General features: G+C 33.1%; 1 protein-coding gene across 1 annotated transcript in view; it reads left to right on the top strand.

Moving 5' to 3' along the window:
- Window positions 9,492–24,396, top strand: part of LOC110259594 (olfactory receptor 2H2-like) — a 29,805-nt gene continuing 14,900 nt past the window's right edge. Inside the window, exon 1 of the mRNA XM_021085071.1 lies at window positions 9,492–10,307. Within this exon, the coding sequence (XP_020940730.1) occupies window positions 9,492–10,307 (816 nt within the window). The remainder of the gene's footprint in view (window positions 10,308–24,396) is intronic.

Below are 24,396 nucleotides of genomic sequence, written 5' to 3'. Positions count from 1 at the left end.
TGATGTCTGTTGTAACTTCTCACCTTTCATTTCTAATTTGATTGATTTGAATCCCTTTCTTTCTTTATGAGTCTGGTTAAGTTTTTTATCAATTTTGTTGATCTTTTCAAGGAACCATCTTTTAGTTTCATTGATCTTTTCTATTTTTTTTTTTTGTTTCTTTTTCATTTATATCTGCTCTGGTATTTTATTATTGCTTTCTTTCTGCCAACTTTGGGTTTTGTTTGTTCTTTCTCTAGTTGCTTTAGGTGCAAAGTTAGGTTGTGTATTTAAGATTTTTCTTGTTTTCTGAGGTAGCCTTGTATTACTATGAACTTCCTTCTTAATACTGCTTTTGGGGAGTTCCCATCAGGGTGAAGCAGAAACGAATCTGAATAGGAACAATGAGGTTGTAGGTTCCATCCCTGGGCTCGCTCAGAGGGTTAAGGATCTGGCATTGCTGTGAGCTGTGGTGTAGTTTGCAGATGCTACTTGGATCTGGCATTGCTGCAGCTGTGGCATAGGCCAGCAGCTACAGTTCTGATTAGACCCCTAGCCTGGGAACCTCCATATACTGTGGGTGTTGCCCTAAAAAGACAAAAAATAAAAAATAAAAAATAAATAAAACTGCTTTTGATGCATCCCATTGTTTTTGGATCATTGTATCTTTTTTGCCATTTACTTCTAGGTATTTTTAATTTCCACTTTGATTTCTTCAGTGATCCATTGGTTGTATAGTAGCATGTTGTTTAGTTTCCACACATTCATGGTTTTTGAAGCTTTTTTTTATTCTTGTTGTTGATTTCTAGTCTTATAGCATTGTGGTCAGAAAAGATGCTTGATGTGATATCAATATTTTTTAAAAATTTAGTGAGGCTTGATTTGTTTCCCAGAATATGATTTATCCTAGAGAATGTCCCATGTGCACTTGAGAAGAATGTGCATTCTGCTGCTTTTGGATGGAATATACTATAAATATCTATTAAGTCCATCTGGTCTAATGCATCATTAAGGGCTGTGTTTCCTTGTTGATTTTACCTCTGGAGGAGCTGTCTATTGCTCTAAGTGTGGTGTTAAATTCCCCCACTATTATTGCGTAATTGTTGAGTTCTCCTTTTAAGGCTGTTAGCAGTTGCCTTATATAATTGAGGTGATCCTATGTTGGATAAATACATATTTATAATTTTACATATTTTTCTTAGATTGATCCTTTGATCATTATGTACTCACCTTCTTGGTCTCTTTTAACAGTCTTTATTTTAACGTCTATTTTCTCTAATATGAATATTGCTATTCTAGTTTTCCTGATTTCCATTTGCATGGAATATTTTCTTCCATCCTCCCACTTTAAGGTTGTATGTATCCTTAGAGCTGAAGTTGGTTTCCTGTAGACAGAATATATATTGCTCTTGTTTTTGTATCCATTCAGCTAGTCTATTCTTTTGTTTGGAACATTTTGTCCATTTACATTTAAAGTTATTATTGATATGTAAGTTCTTTTGCCATTTTGTTAATTGCTTTGGATTTATTTTTTTGTTGGTCTTTTTTCTTTCCTTCTTCTCTTGTTCTTTTCTTTTCTGGTTTGATGACTCCCTTTAGAGTTGCATATGTTTTGCTTTTTCTTATTTCTGTGTGTATCTATTGAAGGTTTTTGTTTTGCCTTTATTATGAGGTTTTGATATAGGAGTTATTCTCTATCTATCTATCTATCTATCTATCTATATCTATACATACAATATTATTTTAAGTTGCTGGTTTCTTAATTGCAAATGCATCTCCAGTATCATGTATGTGTATCCACCTCTTCTCACAATTGCCAGTTTTTATTTCATATTTGTGTATGGCTGATATCCTGTCTTTATTGTATGTTTGCCTTTACTGGTGAGCCTTCTCATTTTAATGTTCTTGCTTCTGGTTGTGGCTTTTCTTCTACAGCTAGAGAAGTCCTGTAGTATTTGCTGTAAAGATGGTTTAATGGTATTGAATTCTCTTAGCTTTTTCTTGTCTGTAAAGCTTTTTATTTCTTATTAAAATCTGAATGAGAGCCTGGGCAGAATATTCTTGTTTGGAGGTTTCTTCCCTTTCATGACTTTATGTGTATCAGGCTACTCCCTTCTGGCCTTTAGGGTTTCTACTGAAAAATCAGCTGACAACCTGACTGGGGTTACCTTGTATACTATTTATTGTTCTTCCATAATTGCTTTCAATATTTTCTCTTTGTCAATAATTTTGGTCAATTTGATTAATATGTGTCTAGGGGTGTTCCTCAATGTGTTTATTTTATATGGTATTTTTTCTGCTTCCTGTATTTGAGTGAATTATTTATTTCTCATGTTAGAGAAGTCTTTGGCTATTAACTTTTCATATATTTTATCTGGGCCTTTCTATCTTTTTTCTGGCACCCCTATAGTGTGAATATTTGTACATTTAAGGTTACTCAGAGTTCCCTTAGATGCTCCTCATTTTCTTTTCTTTCTTTTTTTCCCTTTATACTTTTTCACATCAGTGTTTTCCACCAGTCTATCTCCCACCTTGCTTATTTTGCCTTCTGTAATATGCTATTGGTTTCTGCTAGTGATTTTTTTTTATTTTGGTTTTTGAAATTGGGATCTTTGCTTACTTAATCTTTAAATCTATTTATTTGTTAAAAGTTTCTTGTGATTAATTAATCTTTGCCTCCATTTTTTTCGAAGATCTTTTATCATTTCTACTATCATTACTATAAAGTCGTTTTCATGCATGCTACTAATACCCAGTTCACTCTTTTTCTGAGTGTTTCTCTAATTCCCTCATCTGGTTTATATTCTTCTGCCTGAGCAGAAATTTAACGGTTGTCAATGAGCTATTTTTAAATGGTCCCCCAATATTAAGTAATTAATTTATTATGTATGCTAAGATTCATAAAGCATTGATACTCAACTCATAAATGTTCATTAAATGCCCAATTTTTTGCCTATACCTATACAAATCTTTGGAAATATAATAGAGATGAAGGAAAATCAGAAAGCATTAAAACAAAACTTTTTATAAGTTAAAATTGATTGCATATGTTAGAGGATATTGGATATTTCAAAGTAGTATTTACACAAGAGTGTGGGTATTTATATGTAACAGGATATCATATGCATATATCTATAAATATCTATAACACAGCTATTTATGATCTGATAATCATACCAGCAACCATAGATATTGTTTTAGAGACTTTCAGATCTATTATACATATTATGTTTCCTGGTACAACAGTTAACGAAGTATTAAACAATCCAGTGTATACTTCCATTACCTATCATTGCATGCCTAAGATAAAACTGTGTTATTTTCATCTTCTAATTAATCCTTAGTCTCTAATTTTTTTTCTTTCCTCTTGTGTAAATACTACTTTGAAATATCCAATATCCAATTTCTGCTCAGTTCATAAATTAAATAAGGACTTTTATATTATGTGCATTATTTATTAGCATATCTATATGAGATTTATATTATATTAAATCCAATTGGCATCATACAGTAAATTGGCATACAAAGGAAATGGATAAAATGATTAGCTAAGTCTAGTCTAGTATCTATATTTGCTGGTATGATTATCAGATCATAAATAGCTGTGTTATAGATATTTATAGATATATGCATATGATATCCTGTTACATGTAAATACCCACACTCCTGTGCATAAACACAGAGTAACCTGATGCCTAATTAGAATCTGAATGTTCTGACTAGTTTAAATTTTGAAATTGATCTAATCAGTGTATTTATTTTAAAAAATTATATAACAAGACCATTATACTGTGAATGTAATCCTTCTAAGAAACAATAAAACTACGTGGGGACTTTAATGGAGATAAAATAGGTATTTCCTTTTTAAAACGTAATTTTCATTTTTTTCAAGTCCTGGGAACCAAGTGTCATGTGACTTTCTTTTTTTTCTGTGCCTTTTTACTTTCATTTTTAATGATTTTTATTTTTCCATCAGAGCTGGTTTACAGTGTTCTGTCAATGTTCTACTGTACAGCAAAAAAACATATATGCATTCTTTTTCTCACATTATCATGCTCCATCATAAGTAGGATTTTTTTTAAATATAGGTTTTTGAAATTCTCTGGGTTAGCAACTAATTGCCAGCAGTGATCATGCCCCAGAGACCTCCTGAGAAGCCCTGTTCCCTCTATGCAGCTTATGCTTTTTTTTTCTCAAAAGAATGAAAATGTTCAGCCCTTTTGTCACATCTTCTAATGACTATACAGTGCCATATATTTAACTGCGGAGTCACTGACAGCAGGTGTGCCTTTGATGAGAACTCAAAGCGAGGAAGACTTCTGGATGGCTTTCAGAAAGTCTGTCCTAGATTTTCCACATTCTGCCACTGACCTGCCTTCCAACCCAGGTAAGCTACTTACACGTCTGAGGTGGAACAGTTAGAAATTAAGAAAAATCACCATACTTATGTAAATTTGACAGTTATGAGATATTCTTGGCCTCTAAGGGAAAACATGCAAATATATGGAGAATGATATATTTTAATATAGTGAGGTTATCATTGTGCTCTTTTCAGCCTCAACAATCCCGTGTTGTAAATTATGTAGAGACTGTATGTTAAAACATTCCTACATTTAGATGTATAACTGATTTCTTTCAATGCTTTTTGGCAGATATTTTACTGTACACTATTTTTTTATCTTGTTACAGTAATACATTTTAAAACTCCCTCATATTAAAAGGGGTACAGGATTAAATAGTGCATTGTTTAGTATAATTTAAAATAAGCCCTAGATTTTAATGATTTCATGTCTTTAGACACTCTACATGTAATAATATGAAACAAATCATCCTTAAGAAAGGTACAGATTGCATATAATAAAGACTAAAATCTACATAGAAAGATATTTATTAGATATAACTAGTGCCATCACAAAAAGTTTCCAACATCATAATCTGATAAAAATAAAACAGAACTTTGAACCATAATCAATATTGAGGCTGCACAGAAGAAAGAGATTTATTTGGGGTCTGAAGGATTGCATTTCAGGAGCCACATATCTGAGCAAAACTGAGTGTGCTGAAGAAAAGAAAGAGCTGTGGTTAATAAAGGTAAAAGCCAGGAGGCTGTATTCTGACACAAGAAATATTTGTCCTTCAGGGTTAGGTTGTCATGGGTTGTTTTAGGTTAAGGGTCTGATAAGTATCTTGAGTTTCTGACAGATGTTCTGGAAGCCTTTATTAGAATAATAAGTATTCAAAAGATCAGATCCCATAGAGGCTGAGATGTGCTTAAGTCTAACTTCCTCAATTGTCTCCCAACTCCATTTTGGATAAATCTTTTAGCAATGCTAACTCCATTCTTATGTTCCTTTGACAAAAGAGAAAAGAAGAAGAAGAAGAAAGAAAGAAAAAAAAGTAAGAGTTCTCCTAACACATTGGTTAATTTTGGGCCATATCAATGACAATAGAATATGTGGTCCCCAACCATGATTATAGCTGATCTCTTGGCAAACAAATGCAGCAAAATTGTCATTTGACTCAGTGAGCTGAAAAATGAATCTTTAACAAAATATTCTGATGATATAGTAATCAATTAGAAATAAAATTTAGATATGTTTCATATTTAAAAATTAAGTTGATTAAAGATTTAGATCTAAATATCTTTTTAGATATAAATATTTAAAACAACATGGCAATTGTATATGAAAAATTTTACATAAACTATAAACAAATAACACTTTAAAGTATTATGGAAAGTAAAATAGGATTTGGAAAAAAAAAATAGATTTCCTGTTCTGGAGCAGTGGTTATGAATCTGACTGATGTGGGACTCAATACCTGGCCTAAAAAATTCCATATGCTGTGAATATGGCCATAAAAAAACAAAAACAAAAACAAACTGAGAATAAGAAAGATATAAACTATGTTAAAATATTTAAAATTGTAGAATTTATGTGGACATATATCAAAATCTAAAAATAAGGTGTATTAATCTTTGGCATATTTATTAGAAAAAGGTAAATATATCAAGTTAAAATTTCATAAACATTTTGGTGAAGAATTTTCAGAAACAAATGAACATATGATAACAAAAACACAAGTTCAATCCACAACAGGGACCCACTCTTTTACTTGCTAAATGTCAGGTTGGGAAAGGGTGATTATCACTGATCATGATGGAATGGGAGAGTCTCATACTGAGCGAACTAAGTCAGAAAGAGAACGAAAATTACCATATGATATCACTTATATCTAGAATCTAATATATGGCACAAATGAAACTCTCCACAGAAAAGAAATACATGGAACTTGGAGAATAGACTTGTGTTTGCCAAGGGGGAGGGGAAGGGGGAGGAAGTGGGATGAACTGGGAATTTGGGGTTAATAGATACAAACTATTGCCTTTGGAATGGATAAGCGATGAAATCCTGATGTATAGCATTGGAAACTATGTCTAGTTACTTATGATGGAGCATGATAATAAGATAAAAAATAATGTATAGATGTTTGTGTGACTGGGTCACCTTGCTTTACAGTAGAAAATTGATAGAACACTGGAAACCAGATATAATGGAAAAAACAAAAATAGTAAAAAATAAATAAGATAAAATTAAGAAAAAAGAGTAAATTACCAAGACTGCTTTCTGTGGTAGATCAGGGAAAATCATGTAAAGCAACCAGAATATGAAAGAGCCAATTTTTCCTTAATAAAAATATATTCTTAGGCAGGATAAAGGAATAGTTTCTTAAACAGCCACTTCAGTGTTGTTTTAGGTTATCAAAAAATTCAAAAGAATTTACATTTAAAATAATAGAATATTTTATATAAAATCAATTACTAAAATAAAATACTATGGAGTGGAGATTTAAATTATACTCAAAGGGGTTACATTTCTAAAATAGTTAAAGCCATGAGATTATATAAACAATTATAATAATATAGGTAAATATAGAGATATACATATTTTAATTATATTCTGTAGGTATATATTTTATATACTATGTCAATATATCTATGCAAATCATTTACTGAAATATATATTTAAAAGAAGAAAAGAAGAAAACAAACTTTTACAGAATTTTCTTTTGTTTGATGGATTAGAAGGGACTTTATTTCTTTTTTGTTTCATAAAATATGTTAAATTATCTATAGTGCTCATAACATGAAATATATGCATTCAATTTCTTTGAAATATTTTAAAGTAAAAAAAAAATCTTTAAAAGTAATTCAAGGAAATTTTAGTAAAAAAATGCCATTTATCTAAATCTAATTTTATTCACATAAAGACAAACAAGCCCATAGTATCATTTTAAACAAAATCCAAATGAACTAGAACATTCTTGTCTAAATGCTAATTATGATGCATCTGAGCCAAGTAAAGGTAAGTACATGAAATAAAACTATGAATAGTAAGAGAACTGAGGAAGTGATACAGTCTGATGTAACGTGGATACTCTACACTTCACTCAGGAATCCCTGGAGAGAAAAAAATGGGGTCAGTTCAGGATAAAATCATGAGAATTTAGCATAGAGAAGCTGAGTTCAGCTGACATATCTGACCACATCCAACACACATGGCTCTCATATTTCCTCAGCCAGTTAGACCTCTTGTAGTGGACACAGTTCCTTAGCACTAGACTGCTTACTTGTCCTGTTTCCCCTAAATAAAAAGATGCTCTTCCATTCTTGCCTCCTCCATTTTTATCCTCAACCATAATACCCCAATTTTTGAAGTAATTTTTTAATAATTATCTTTAAAACAGTTGAATACTTATGATTTACTTGCTTGTTTTTTCACTTTCTATCCCTTTATCCTATGGTCTTTCTTGTAAATCAGGGATTTTATCTCTTTGTTTCAGAGTATATTCCCATGTTATAACACAGCTCCTGGCATATGCAAAGTTTTAATAAATACACATAAAATTGTTACCAAGTAGAAGGGGACCACTGTAATTTTCCTCAGGTTTCTGCATTGTTTGGCCACTAAAAATTTAATATTTATAATCTAGATATCAGTTTTATATACTTAACAGCATTCTTTGTTCCCAATGCCACTCATTCTTGTTATCCTCTGAATAGTTCTAAAGTTTCTAGATAATAGAATATTAATATTCGAGGACAGCTATTCCCAAATATAATGCCCTAGGTTACTATAGTTTAGTGAATGCCTCTGCATCATCTTTCATTTTTTTTCTGCCCATGATTTAAAGCTTTAAAATATATATTTTTATATATTTATCACTTTGATTTTTCTATTGTTAAATTCTAGCTCTATATAAAACACTGTTATGTCCAAGAGGTTATTGAGGAGAACAACAGTGAACATTTACGAAGCAAGAATCAGAGAATACTTTTTGTTTTGTTTTTGTTTTTTGGCCATGCCCATAACATTTGGAAGTTCCTCGGCTAGGGATTAAACCTGAGCCACAGCAGTGACCCAGGCTACAGCTGTGATAATGCCAGATTCTTAGCCACTAGGAATTACCAGAGAATATTTTTAATATTTTCATTTCACCACTTCTATAATGCTTAACATTTTGTTGTAGCAGGCGCTATTGTAAAATTATTCACATAATTTGGGCCTTATTCACCTGTAGGATTTATTATAGCCATTTCTTATGTAAGAATATTAGCTCATATTTTTATTTACTTAAATAAATTTAAACATATTTGGAAAATAATATCCAACCAAGTTTTGCCTCATTTAAAACTGGTGTTTCAAATACCAATATTCTCTTCTTCAGACACTAGAAAATTATTTATGGTCAAGGCCTTACACTTTCAAATCTACAATGGGAACTGAAAAGCCCTGTTACCGGGGAATAAATCTCCATTTCACACCTTCCTATTAACCACACCAAACAATATGAATGTTACCTGTTACCTTGATAAAGTAGAGAACCACGTATTTCAAAGTTAAAACTTTGTATTCAACACTTTATTTTAATTAATTTTATTAATATTAATTTATTTATTGGTCTATTTGAATTTTTAGGGCCATACCCATGGCATATGGAGGTTTCCAGGCTAGGGGTCCAATAGGACCTGTAGCCACTGGCCTATGCCACAGCCACAGCAACACGGGATCTGAGCTGCGTCTGTGGCCAACATCACAGATCAAGGCAATACTGGATCCTTAACCCACTGAGTGAGGCCAGGGATTGAATGTATATTCTCATGGATGTTAGTTGGGTTCACTAACCACTGAGTCTTGATGGGAACTCCTCAACATTTTATTTTAAATAATTTAGACAGCTACTGCATAAACTCACATCCTTATGGAAGAGAGATTTTATCCTATTGGTCTAAGGTAAGGAAAAGCACCCATATGTCCCATTTCCTAACACCCTTTGGAAAACTAATTCTTTCCATCTCAGATAAATTGAAGTAAAGTTTTTCTTAAACTCATTCACTAAATCTTACTTACAATTATGTCTAAAATCCAATGCCAATAGCAACAGAATGCATCAACAAGAGCTTCCCAGTGGGATTTATACTTCTTGGCTACTCTGAATTCCCTCAGCTAGAAATGACTCTTTTCTGGATTGTGATCATCATGTACACCATGATCGTTCTCTCCAACTTGACTATCATCTTGCTCTCTTGTGTGGACCCTCGACTCTGCACCCCCATGTACTTCTTTCTTAGCCATCTTTCCTTCTTGGATCTCTGCTTCACCACAATTGTTGTACCCCAAATGTTGTTCAACTTGTGGGGGCCAGATAAGAGCATCACCTATACTGGCTGTGTCATCCAACTGGGCATGTCACTCTGTGTTGGTGCCACACAAGGTGTCATGCTGGTGGTGATGGCCCTTGACCGCTATGTTGCTATCTGCCAGCCCCTGCTCTATCCTATCATCATGCATCCTCAGTTCTGTTGGAAGCTGGTGCTTCTGTCCTGGCTGTCTGGCCTGATAGAATCTGTTACCCAAACTCCTACCACATTCAGGCTGCCCTTTTGTGCAAACCACTGTCTGGATGACTTTCTATGCCAGGTCCCATCCCTCGTACGGCTGACTTGTGGAGACACTGCCATTACTGAGTGGCAGATGACAGTCTCTGCTATTCTCTTTACCATCATGCCCATGGGATTGATCCTGACTTCTTATGGATACATAGCCCAAGCTTTAGGTAACATCCAATCTGAGGAGGGAAGGAAGAAAGCCATTGCCACCTGTTCCTCCCATCTTACTGTGGTCTTCATGTTTTATGGGGCAGTGGCCATGGTTTACACAGACCCTAAGAACCAGTTTGCTTCCAAATGTGGCAAGTTGGTCACCTTCTTCTTCACTGTGGTCACACCATTGTTGAACCCTCTTATCTATACCCTGAGGAACAAAGATGTGAGAAGTGCCTTGCAAAGACTGCTGAGGAAGGGATTCAGCATAAGAAAACAAAGTAAACTGATTTTTTGAACCAGAATGTAAATGCAAATAATGATCCACCCACTGTCTGTAGGAGAGTCTTTGGATTAGCATTAAAACTGGGAGGGTTTAGGTCAAAGATAGAATTTTATGAATTATTATTTATGCCTATTGTTTTATAAGTCACTTTTTTAAAAAATCTGTATAAATCAATGTTTTGTCTATGTATTAAATGCTCAAAATAGATTTTTCTAGGGAGGTACACTATTTGAAAAATTGTTTTGAAGAATTTATATTTCTTAAAAAATTTAGACAGCATGAGCTAAACATTTTAAAATTAGAAAAGTAGTGACGTGATTTATATTTTATGTGTTTTAAAATTAAAAAAATAAAAGAACTATATGTCACAAATTTTTCTAGACATGTTTAAAATGATGAAGGGAAATATTGCTAGAGTTTTCCTATGTCCTTTCTAGCCATGCAGCCTGTTTTCTTTAATTTGACTATGAGAATGATATCTTGGGTATAAAGAAGTGTTGCATGCATATATTGTACTATATTTCCTTTTTATGTGGAATTTTGTAAGATGAACTCAGAACAGTGAGGTGCCTCTGAGGTGTTTAAATGCACACAATGTGTAGGTACACTTAACCTATGGGACACACCTTTAAATTTAACCCATACATAATTTATTCTTTTTTAACTTTTTTTTCTTTCTGGCTGTGCCCATAGCATGTGGAAGTTCCTGGGCCAGGGACTGAACCCATGCAATGGCAATGACCTAAGCCACTGCTATGATAACACCAGATCCTTAACATACTGAACCACAAGAGAACTCTCTTCAATTTATTATCTATGTACAAATTAAATTACAAATTTATGTAAATTATAGTTCTCCTAAATATGTAGTCAAATCTATTCTTCATCCTACAAACAAAAAATGAGGCTATTTTAAAATAAAAATAAAAAGGGTGGGGGAAAAAATGCAATTGTAATGTATACATGTAAGGATAACCTGACCCCCTTGCTGTACAGTGGGAAAATAAAATAAATAAATAAATAAAAATAAAAATAATACTTAAAAATTGTTTCTCCTGTGTTTTCATTCCTGTAAATTTTTACAAATGCAACTCAGCCAAAATACAAGTGGATTTTCACAAAAAGAACTCAGGTATTAAATGGTGCTCCCAGCAATTTTTAGCACCGTTAAATTGAATTGGCAATTTTGATTGAGGCCTATTGAATATTTCATGGGTCTTGTGCTATTATGTAATACCATGTAATTACAGGAAATCGTGAGACAGACAGGAATGCCCTGATTTATCACAGTATTTATAGTGCTTGCTAGATATCATTAGTCAGTCAGGTGGAACAGAACAGAGTATTGGTAAATAGTGCAATACATATCACACACAGAAAAGAGACGTAGCTGAAAATGATGAGGATGGAAGAGAAGGTTTTATGTATTTGTGATGTGAAATTTTTTTTTCAAAATATGGGTATGGAAATGGTGGGTATTTTTCTTTTGTTGTTGTTGTTGTTGTTAAAGCCTAAGAATACTTAACAGATGAAATAATTGTGGGACTATGGGAAACATTACTTTTTGTACTCTTAGCTGACAGGATGAAGTGGTTGCTCTGTATTTATTTATTTTTGTTTTTCCCCTTATTATTTTTCTTATTATTTATCTTTTAATTCTCCTACCATCCAAATCAACTCCTTTTTAAAAATAAGTTCTGGTGTTTATTTATCTTCTTTCCATTTTAAAATATGTTCATCTTCAATAACTGGACATGTCCTGTTAATCTTGTAAGTTGTGTAAAATGATGCTTTGCAGTGCATTTTATATTAATAAGCAGCAGGAGCAGGTTATTGGTCAGGAATTTTCAACAGATAAAGTTTGATTATTATTGCTTTTTAGAATAAGCCCAGTGAGCAATATGTTTCAAGTAGCCCTGTTCAAACTGACACTGAATTTTTCTTACTGTAAAGCTCAAACAATTGGAAAAAAACTCAATAGGGCAAAGAAAAAAGATAACCCTGCTGCAATGTAAACTGGGAAATTCCACCAAAAAAAACAATAGAGTACACAGATTTTCAAGCATTCAAAAATATTGTTCAAGGTAGATAACTTTCTGGGTCGTAAAAACATTTCTAAAGTGCTGAAGTCATATAGACTGCATTATCATGAATAATGAAGTAAAACTCAAGATGAATACTAATTCCTTTTCAGGAAAATCTCTAAACACATGGAAATGTAAAAATATAAACTTAAGCAATCCAGGTTAAAGAAGAATTTCAAAGAAAATTCCTAGAATAAAATTATTACTCCTAAATTCTGTATAAAGCTAAACTATCATCAAGTGCAAGAAAAACAAATATTTTGAGAAAAAGACAGTTTGAGATTATGTTTTTGGACATAATTTTTTACCACTGAATGAAGGACTGTTAAATCCAGGCATAAATTCACAAGGATCCAGAGACTGGGCCAGAAGACCACAGCAATAATATTTTGGAAGTGAAAAGTAAAAGAATAACCAGTATTGAAGTTATTAGACTTTAAAAAGCAGATAATTAAACTACAAATGAGAAGATATAAGAAGCAAAATAAATGATGCCCTGAGAAGCCCCCAAGCAGCTTGAAACTGGAATAACAATGCATTTATTTTTCCCTTTTTTATTTTTTTTTTATTATTTATTTTTATATGATTTTTTATATATATTTTTATATATATTTTCTACTGTACAGCATGGTGACCCAGTTACACATACATGTATACATTCTTTTTTCTCACATTACATGTTCCATCATAATTGATTAGACAGATCCCAGTGGTACAAAGCAGGATCCCATTGCTAATCCATCCTGAAGACAATATTCCATATCTATGTACCCCAAGCTCCCACTCCCTCCCACTCCCTCCCCTTTCCCCTTGGCAACCACTAGTCTCTTCTCCATGTCGTGACTTTCTTTTCTGTGACAAGGATCCTTTGTGCCATATATTAGATTCCAGATATAAGTGATAATCATACGGTATTTGTCTTTCTCTTTCCGACTTACTTCACTCAGGATGAGAATCTCTACTTCCATCCATGTTGCTGCAAATGGCATTATTTTTTTTTTATGGCCGAGAAGTATTCCATTGTGTATATATGCCATGTCTTCCTGATCCAATCATCTATCAGTGGACATTTGGGTTGATTCCATGCTTTGGCTATTGTGAATAGTGCTGCAATGAAAATGCAGGTGCATGTGTCTTTTTAAAGTAGAGTTTTGTCTGGATATATGCCCAAGAGTGTTTTTGAAAAACAAAAGAAACCAAAAAGAAAACAAAAAGACAACTCACATAATGGGAAAAAATAGTTTCAAATGATGAAATTGACAAGGGTTTAATCTCTAAAATACACAAACAACTTATACAACTCAACAGAAAAAAAGCCAACAACCCAGTTGAATAATGGGCAAAAGACCTGAATAGACTGTTATCCAAGGAAGATATACAGACGGCCAATAAGCACTTGAAACAATGCTCAACATCCCTGATTTTTGGAGAAATGAAAATCAAAACTACCATGAGATACCACCTCACACCAGTCAGAATGGCCATCATTAATAAGTCCACAAATAACAAATGCTGGAGGGGTGTGGAGAAAAAGGAACACTCTTAAACTGTTGATGGGAATGTAAGTGGGTACAACCACTGTGGAGAACAGTATGGAGGTACCTTGGAAAACTATACACAGAACTATCATATGACCCTTTTTTAAAGTTGTATTGAAATATAGTTGATTTAGAAGGTTGTGATAAGTTCTGCTGTACAACAAAATGATTCAGTTATACAGATACACACATCAATTCTCTTTTAGATTATTTTCCCACAGAGATTATAACAGAATATTATTAGATGGGGATTTCTGTGCTATACAGCAGATCCTCATTGACCAATCATTCCGTATATCTCAGTGTGCAAAACCAGGCATTTGTGTCCACAATATTTGGTTCTAAAACAGGGGTTTGGCTGAAAAATCTGTATTTAAGGCTATTAAGCCCTAGATATTCGCACCTACTCTGTTTAGCTGGACTTCCCTCTGTTTAGCACTAGTCGTTTAGTTTATGGATATGTTGATCATAAGGGACTCTAGATTTGGGAAAAATATAAGTGAATGAGTGAAATGTCTACAAAATGAATTGTGAAAAATTCCAGCTCTTTTTTTTTTTTTTTTTTTTTTTTTTTTTTTTTTTGCTGTCAGAAATTTGGTAGCCAGTTATGTCCTCAAACACCTGTTAGAGCATTTTCATAGGTAATGAGTCCAAGGAAGATGCGAAAATATAGTTTCCCAAATGAACAGATTATTTTTACCAGAGGTCAGTAAAACTTACAGTTATTAAGATTTGCTCTTGTCCAAAGTCCTTCCTAACAACAGAATGTCAGGGATCAACCAACTTAGAAGTTGTCTAAAGGAAAATACGGATAGCAAACAGAGGGGAAAAAATAAAGAGGGAACAAAAGTGTTATTTCAAGGGGAACTATGATGTATTTATTCTGAGAGACAAAAACATGAGAATAGATAGTAAACCAGAACAGGATGTGAACAAAAGAGCACTAGAATTTTTAAAAATATTTTTAGTTAGCTTAACATGTCTATTAATTAAATTAATTAATTATTTTTTATTTATTTTTTGTTTTCAAAGGCACACCTGTGGGATATGGAGGTTCCCAAGTTAGGGGTCTAATCAGAGCTGTTGCTGCTGGTCTATGTCAGAGCCATAGCAATGCCAGATCTGAGCCTTGTCTGTGACCTATACCACAGCTCACAGAAATGCCAGATCCTTAACCCACTGAGCAAGTCTAGGGATTGAACCTGCAACCTCATGGTTCCTATCAGATTAATTCCTGCTGCACCACAGCAGGAACTCCAACATGTTTAATCGTATTGATTTTTTAACTTTGTTGAGGAATAACTGAAACCACATTTCTTAGGTGGAACTTGAACCCATGTTCCCTGACTTATTAGGAAGCTCACATCCACAGTCTTTTTATTAAAACCTCTCACTAAGTGTCAGGACTTACTGAAGTTTGCTGATTTTGTTGTGGTGCAGAAATAATTCAGTGAGGGGAAAAGTGGCAAGCAGAGTAAGTTTATTAGCATCGGATGCTCATGAGAAATACAAATGGACAGGCAAGAGGGTTCTAACCTGAGGACTGAGAGGACTCTGTTTTTATAAACAAAAGAAAAGTAAGGTGGTAGAGAAGACCACTACCATTCTCATTCTTTGGCAGATATCAAGAATCCTTGATAGGGAGTTCCCGTCGTGGTGCAGTGGTTAACGAATCCAACTAGGAACCATGAGGTTGCGGGTTCGATCCCTGGCCTTGCTCAGTGGGTTAAAGGATCCGGTGTTGCTGTGAGCTATGGCATAGGTTGCAGACGCAGCTCGGATCCTGCGTTGTTGTGGCTCTGGCATAGGCCGGTGGCTACACCTCCGATTGGACCCCTAGCCTGGGAACCTCCATATGCCATGGGAGTGGCCCTAGAAAAAGCAAAATAAATAAATAAATAAATAAGAATCCTTGATGGGATTCTCCTATTTCCTCCTTTGACCCTAGATGTTTTAACCAATACTGTCATGGCACTATTTAAATCATATGTGTATTAGCAAAAGTGTGGCAACTTATACTAAAGTATGGTAACTCATCTCAGGTTTTGCTATAATGCCCACTTTCACCTAGATTCTTTCACCTTTCACCTACTTTTCCGTCCTGGCTACATGTACAAGGACTATTTACTTCCTGACTTCATGTAACAAGATTCAGACCACATACCTATTGTCTTATGTTTTAACTAGAAGGACTTGAGGATTAAGTGTGCCTGATTCTTAGAGCCACCTGGTTTTCCTTCAAGGTATTGTAGATTATTTCTAGGTTATTGGATTTTTATTTTGAGTAGTCATTACCTTACAACAGTCTCCTAACCTCACTTAAAATTCTGTCTTTAAGGAATTAAAAAAAAAAAACTATTTCTTTATTCTACTCTATCTCTGTCATAACTGTAAATATTTGAAGTGTACAATGTCATAATGCATGATACCTATTCATTGTGGAAGCATTTCTGAGTTCAAGGTAATGAATGCATCCCTCAGCTCATACCTGTATTTCCTTTGTGTATATGTACTGAGACTTAAGATCTACTGTCAGCAGCTCCCAAGTATATAGTGTGATATTATTATTCTTACTATGCAATATATTAGATCCTCATATTGCCTTAAAACTGAAAACTTGATCATTTTAAGAGTCATTACCACATTTTCCATTATCTCCAGCCCATTGTCATTATATTATTATATATGTAATACAATAACATTAATATATATTAGTTATATAATTTTATGTTATATTATGTTATATTATAAATGCATATCACATTTTCTTTATTCATCTGTCAAAGGACATGTAGGTTGTTCCCAAATCTTGGCTATTGTAAATCATGCTGTAAAAAACATGAGTGTCATGATATTACTTTGGGATACTGATTTTATTTCTTTTGTATAGATACCTAGACATGGGATATCTGTATCATATGGTATTTCAGTTTTTAAGTGTTTTGAAAAAAAAAAGTGTTATTTTCTATAATGGATGCACCAATTTACACTCCCAACAACAGTGTACAGGATTAACTTTTTCTACCCACTTTCATTCCATCTACTTGTTGTCATTGGTCTTTTTGCTAATGGCCTACCAACAGGAGTATTTGCACTTAATTGACTATCAGTGGTATTCAGAACATTTTCATATACTCATTGGACATTTTTATGTCTTCCTTGGAAAAAAAGTCTATACTGGTTCTTGGCTCTCTCTCTCTTTTTTTAATTTATTTATTTATTTTTTAATTCACCTATGGCATATGGAATTTCCCAGTCTAGGTGTCAAATCAGAGATGCAGCTGCCAGCCACAGACACAGCCATGCAGGATCCAAGCCATGTCCCAGACCTACACCACAACTCACAGCAACACCGGATTATTAACCCATTGAGTGAGGCCAGGGATCCAACCTACAGTGTCATGGATACTAATTGGATTCTCAACCCACAGAGCCACAATGGGAATTCCTCTCTGCTCACTAGATAATTTTTCATTTTGCTCTTCATCTGTATATATGTTATTCCTGTATTTTGGATATTAGCCTATTACCAATTGTTTGCAAATATATTGTTTGCAAATATATTTTACCATTGAGCAGATATTCAAGTATTTTTTAAATCTTTTTTATTGTTTTCTTTGCTGTACAGAAGCTATTTAGCTTTACGAAGTCTTACTTGGTTATGCTGGCTTTTGCTTTTGTTTATTACCCTATAAATCATTGCCTAGAACCATGTCAAGAATATATTTTCTGGTTTGTTTCCTTCTAGGTATTTTTATATTTTCACATCTTACATTTAGGTCTATCATGCATTTCCAGTTGGTTTTTGTGAGTGGTGTAATTGGAGAGTATTCAATCTTCCCAACACCATTCGTTGAAGAGCTTATGCTTTCCTTATTGTGTGTTCTTTTAAAATAAATTAGTTGCACACACATGTATGCATTTATATATGGGCTTTCTATTCCATTTCACTGTAATATGTGCCTGTTTTTATGCTAGTATCAGATTGTCTTGAAAAGTATATGTATACTCTTTGTTTTGGATCAATTTGCTTTGTATACACCTGTTATGTACATTTTATCTAAAGTGTACATTATGATTATTACTTCCTTATTGACTTTCACTCTGCATTATCTCTCCATTGTTGAAAATGAGGTGATATAATCCTGTACTATTATATTTTGCTGTCTATTTTTTCCTTCAGATATGTTAATTTTTATACAATTTTATATATTTTTGATGGATTGACCCTTTTAGCATTACATAATGACTTCCTTTGCCACTTGTTACTTTTTTTTTGTCTTTTGTCTTTTTAGGGCTACACCCATGGCATACTCATGGTTACTTGTCAGGTTCGTTAACCACTGAGCCACGATGGGAACTCTGCCACTTGTTACATCTTTTGACTTAAAGTCATGCTTCCTATGAAATAACACAAGATATTTTTGCTCTTTTTCCATTTGCATTGTGTATCTTTATCCATCCCTTCACTTTTTCCTTTAAACTTTACGTGAATCTTTTGAAGGCAGTCTGTATTGAATCCTTTTTTTTTCTTTACTAAGCCACGTTTTTTTTCTTTTTAAAGAATTTTTTTAAATTGAGATATAGTTGAATTACAATATTACACTAGTTTTTGGCGTACACATTTTTAATGTTGGAGAATCTAAATCATTTGCATTTAGAACAATCATTGGTAGTTAAGCGCTTACTATCATCATTTAATTAATTTTTTTCTGATTGCATTGTATTTTATTTCCTTTTGCTCACTTTTGTTGTCTTTGTGAATAGATGATTTTTATTTAGTGTCATACTTTGATTCTGTAATTTTAATTATGTGGTTATCTATTATAAACTTGTTTTATAATTACCATTAGGCTTTCATAATATATCTCATAGTAATAACAGTTTATTTTTAGCTAATGGCAACTTATCTTCAATTACATAAAACGACATATTTTCTTTTTCCTCTTATAATTTATGTTGTATTCTCAATTTAAATCTCTTTATGTTGTGTATCTATTAATATAATTGAGTTGTCATAACTATTCCAAACACTTTTTCATTTTAACCAATATTCTAGATGTTAAAGTAATACACATATCATCATTGGAGTATCAAAGTCTTTGAATATTGACTATATATTAATTCCTAACATTGAATATTATAATTTCATGATATTATGTTACTAATTTGTGTCTTTACATTTAATCTTTATTTTTTCATTTTTAATACAATTTTGAAAGGTTACTTTCCATTCAGAGTTACTGCAATTTTTTGGCTATATTCTCATATTGTGCAACTTATCCTTGAACATATCTTACAAACAATAGTTTGTGCCTTCTCCACATTTCCTGACCAGTAACCACTAATGTGTCTTCTATATCTGTGAGCCTACTTCTTTTTTGTTACATTCATTACTGTGTTGTATTTTTTTAGGTTCCATGGATAATTGATATCATACAGTATTTGTCTTTCCCTATTTCACTCATTTTTTTCTAGGTTTTTTTTTTTTCCTTTCATCACTTTAAGTTTACCTTGCCACTCTCTCTGGCCTGCAGAGTTTCTGCTGAAAAAAATCTGCTGTTAAACTTACTGCAGTTCTTCTGTATGTTATCTGTTTCTTTTCCCTATCTGCTTTCAAAATTTTCTGTCTTTAATTTTTGACAGTTTGATTAATATGTGTATTGGATGTTCCTCTTTGGATTTATTTTATATGAACTCATTTTGTTTCCTGGTTTTGAGGAGGAAGTCCTTTCCCATGTTAGGGAAGTTTTGGCTACTATCTCTTCAAATATTTTTCCTGGCCCTTTCTCTCTCTTCTCCTTCAGGTACCCCTATAATATGGACATTAGCGCATCTAAGTTTGTCCCAGAGTTCTCTAACACTGCCTTCATTTCTTTTCAATCATTTTTCTCTTTTCTATTCCACATAAGTGATTTTCACTAGTATATCTGTCCCTTTCCCATTGGTCAGGTCAGGGCCCACATTCTTCTTGGTTGACTAATTTGAAACAAATTGTTACTGGGAGAAGAGGGAAAAAGGGGAATGGAGAAGGGTGTCTCAGACAAAGCAGGAACAAAATGGAGTAACCAAGGCTTCCTTTGATAGAAAAGGCATGTGTTAATTCTCACACATATGATGTTGTCTCACTGTCTGACTCACTTCACTTAGCATGATGATTTCTATGTCCACCCATGTTTCTGTCAATGCTATAATTTCTTTCCTTTTAATAGCAGAGTAATATTCCATTGTGTATATGTACCACATCTTCTTGGTCCAATCCTCTGTCGATGGACATTTAGGTTGTTTCCATGTCTTGGCTATTGTATATAGTGCTGTAATGAACATTGGAGTACATGTATCTTTTCGGATCATGGTTTTCTCTGGATAGATGCCCAGGAGTGGGATTGCTGGATCAAATGGTAATTCTATTTTTATTTTTCTGAGGAAACTCCATACTGTTTTCCAAAGTATTTGAACCAATTTACATTCCCACAAGCAGTGTAATTGGGTTCCCTTTTCTATGCAACCTCTCCAGCATTTATTGTTTGTAGAGTTTTTGATGATGGCCATTCTGGCTAGGGTAAGGTGGTATCTCATAGTTTTTTGATTTAAATTTCTCTAATAATGACTGATGTTGAACAACTTTTCATGTGTTTTTTGGCCATCTGTATGTCTTCTTTAAATAATTGTCTATTTAGATCTTCTGTCCATTTTTTGATGGGGTTGTTTGTTTTTTTGGTATTGATCTTCAGGAGGTGTTTATAAGTCTTGGAGATTAACCCCTTGTCAGTTGCTTCATTTGCAAATATTTTCTCCCATTCTATGGGTTGTCTTTTTGTTTGGTTTAGGCTTTCCTTTTCTGTGCAGAAACTTTTAATGATGTCTCATTTGTTTATTTTTGTTTTTATTGTCATTACTCTAGGAGGTGCATTTTACTTTTTTCTGTAAGAGTTATTTTCATCATAAAATAGTGGAAGTTTACAATAATATTTATGAATGTACTTCTTGAAAGGAAAAATCCAAGTGAACCAGTTATTTTGTAGTAAACCCCTAAATTCTCAAGGAAATTTAAGAAATATACATGAATACTATTAATAACCACAGAAACAATCTGATTAGCAGAGTTAATTTCTATACTAGAAAGGTGATCATTTGCTTGTCCCAGTTTTTATCCATAAAGAGTATGAGCCCTCATGACTAGCATATTAAAATATATTTCTATAATCTAATGTACAGCAAGGTAACTATAGTTAAAATTACTGAGTTGTGTACTTGAAATGTGCTTAGAGTAGAATTTTAACATTCCCATAATAACCAAAATAAAATGATATTTATGTGAGGTGAAGGATATGTTAATAAACTTTATTGCTATAAATATTTGGAATATATACATGGATCAGTTAATTACGTCTACACCATATACACTCTAGCGTTATATGTTAATTATATTACAATATAACTGGAAAAATTAGCATTATGTGTGAATAAAGTAACTCTGTACCATAGTTAAGCTATAAAACTAAATGTCATAAGACCTATAATAGGTTAGATAACAATGCTTCATTCATCATGGATGACTGTTGAGTAAGAGAGGAAAAAACAGAGAGCAGATAATATATTGGTAGCAGTATATTATGCATAGTATCTGACCATGACACTCAAGAGATCCCAGAGTGTTTTGGCATGAACTCTGGAGAAGGGCAAAAGCATCACAGAGAAGTTCATCAGTGGCTGCCATTTTTGCCAAGTTCAGTGATCATAGATAATGCTGTGTAACCAGAGATGCATTTATAACTGGAAATAAAAGAATACAGTGATAACAGACACCATGCCACAAACACTTCATAGGCAAGGTGAATAATTTACAGAATGTCCATCGACTCTGGCTCTCTTGAAGTTAGGCATATGTGTAGCCACCAGAGGTATTGCTTAATTTACAGAACCAACAAATATAAAGACTTTGAAAATGGAGTTCCCATGTGGCTCAGCTGCTTAAGAGTCTGGTGTTGTCAGTGTAGCATTTGCTTTGCTACTGTGGGACTTGTTTAATCCCTGGCCTTGGAACTTCCATATGCCGCAGGTGTGAACAAAAAAAAAAAAAAAAAAAAAAAAAAAACAGGCAAAAAAAAGAGGCATAGGAAGTAAAAACCTGATGCCAAACTCAGGAAAAAAAAAAAAAGTACCATCTATCAATATTTCTCTTGTTTTGAATTAATTCAGTCTCAGAATTCATCCAATGGAAGACACTAGGCAACCTGAAGAAAAGGCTCAAAATTCAGCAATAATTTCATGTGCTCTCTGTATATAAATCCTTCTCAAAGAAACTGTTGCCATATACCAGAGTGGATTTTTTTTAGCTTCAGCTAATTAATCAAGCATCAATAATTCCCTTGGACATGTACTTTGAAGTTTGAAAGGCAAGAGATTTGTAATGAAACATCATGGTTATTATAAAATAAAGCTGATTGATTTAGAATAGGAAGCAACAAGGAACATTGCTATACTTTTACACACCCTACTCTAAGTGTGTAAAATGGGTGAGGAAACCAATCCAACCATTCTTAATCAACATGCTGAGTTTGTGTCTCTCCCAGAGAGACTTCTAGATAAATTTAAGCTCATAGTGAGTACAACTGAACTTGGAATTCACCTTATTGAAATTTAATCCTACGTCCCTGCTTATATTCTCTAATATCCACATATTTTTCTCTGTCCCTTCTCTTGTCTCTTTCATATATAATAGCTTAAATGCATGTTTTCAACATGAAGAAATAATAGTAATGATACCAATTCCACCCCTGGCTTGGGACTTCCATATGTCACAGGCATGGCCCTAAAATAAATAAATAAATAAATAAATAAATTCAGAAAGAAAATTATTTGTTTTTTTTATTTTCTTGTATGCCTTAAGGTCAAAACTTTAATGTAAAGACAAAAATTAGAATATGAGTATTTGCTCAACCTATAAATATGCAGTCTTACAAGATTAGTTAATAATTTGCCTACAGTTGAATTAAATTTGAAATAATATTCTGTTCAATTAATTTACATAATTACTGATTTAGTAGAAAAATGAAAATTGTTTTGAATTTTGATACATCAAAATTAATGCATATATTCTGCATTTTGAGAATCTTGGTAATTGAAAAATGATAAAAATGATTAGACAGCAGTACATTTACCAAGTAAAAAATACAAAGTCTTTCAATTTCCTTTGAGAAAGGAGTGAGATATGGTGGTGATTGTAACTCAAAATAACACCAAAAATGATAGCATTTTCTTTCATTAGGCTCCAAGATTTTTCTACAAGATAGAGAGATGTAAACTACATCTTACAACTCTTTTCTGACATTTAATGTTATTAAAGAAGGAAATGATGATAGATGGAAAGAAATGAATTTTATGTTGAGTAAGATTTGCACAAATGTGGATGAGGCTATGTGGTGTGTGATGTGTCTTTCTCACGTCATTTTTTAACTTAGAATTAGGAAGTTTAAACTCAATCATTACTCTTTGCAACAAGAATAGATTTAATTCAAGATCCTGAATGTCACTGAAGGTATTTTGTGCATCATTTCAGTGTTATGGGAGGATGTTCCACGTGCTTGATTGATTGATTAGACAAAGTGTTATAAAAGACAGTTGTCAAAACTTTAAGTGCCTCATAGAAATTGGGAAAATATGTTAGAAGTAAGATGATAAGGGAGTTCGGGAAAGTTTGATGGACTGACGGTATTCTTCCAATACCTGAAGACAAAATAATACATAATCTTGTGGAGAGAGCAAAACAATCTAAAAAGGTAAATTTAGTAGATGCATCATTGGAAACCTTTGATATCAGAGGTCATGCAAACATAAAGCAATAATTCCCTTAATAAGCATTTAAGATCCTACAATGGTCCAGGGATTCAGTGTGAATAAACATTGTCCATACTTATGACTGTTAAAATGGAAGTTTAAATTTTGAATCAGGATGGCTATAGCAAAGTGCATCATTAATGGAAAAAGAAAAATCAGATGGACAAAATTATTCCAGACAGAAAGAAAGCATCGATAACATTGTATGCAGGTATATGGAATTAAAGCTATCAGTCATCATTGATTTTAGAGACTTTCAGTCTATGCGAGGCACCACTGCCTGAAGTCCGAATCTATGACTACAGCAAATTTTACTGAAGTGTAGTCAAAACTGACAGGGACCAATTTCACATCCAAACATCCTGCAAAACTCATTCATAGGGTTTTAAACTTTGCAAACTCACAGCAAAAGGGTGGTAGTTAATATTCCAGGAAATTAAATATAGAATTAAGGGGTTTCTTCATTTCATAATGAAATAAAATAATTGATTCAACAGATAAATGCCCATGTTATAAAACAAAAATATGTAAAACCTGGCTGAATGTCCTTTACCTTTAATTGAAGAT

This window comes from Sus scrofa, chromosome 2 (genome assembly GCF_000003025.6).
Source record: "Sus scrofa isolate TJ Tabasco breed Duroc chromosome 2, Sscrofa11.1, whole genome shotgun sequence".
In the NCBI taxonomy this organism is placed as follows: Eukaryota; Metazoa; Chordata; class Mammalia; order Artiodactyla; family Suidae; genus Sus; species Sus scrofa.
Note: the sequence above shows the minus strand (reverse complement) of the source record. Positions and strands in the feature narration are given on the sequence as shown.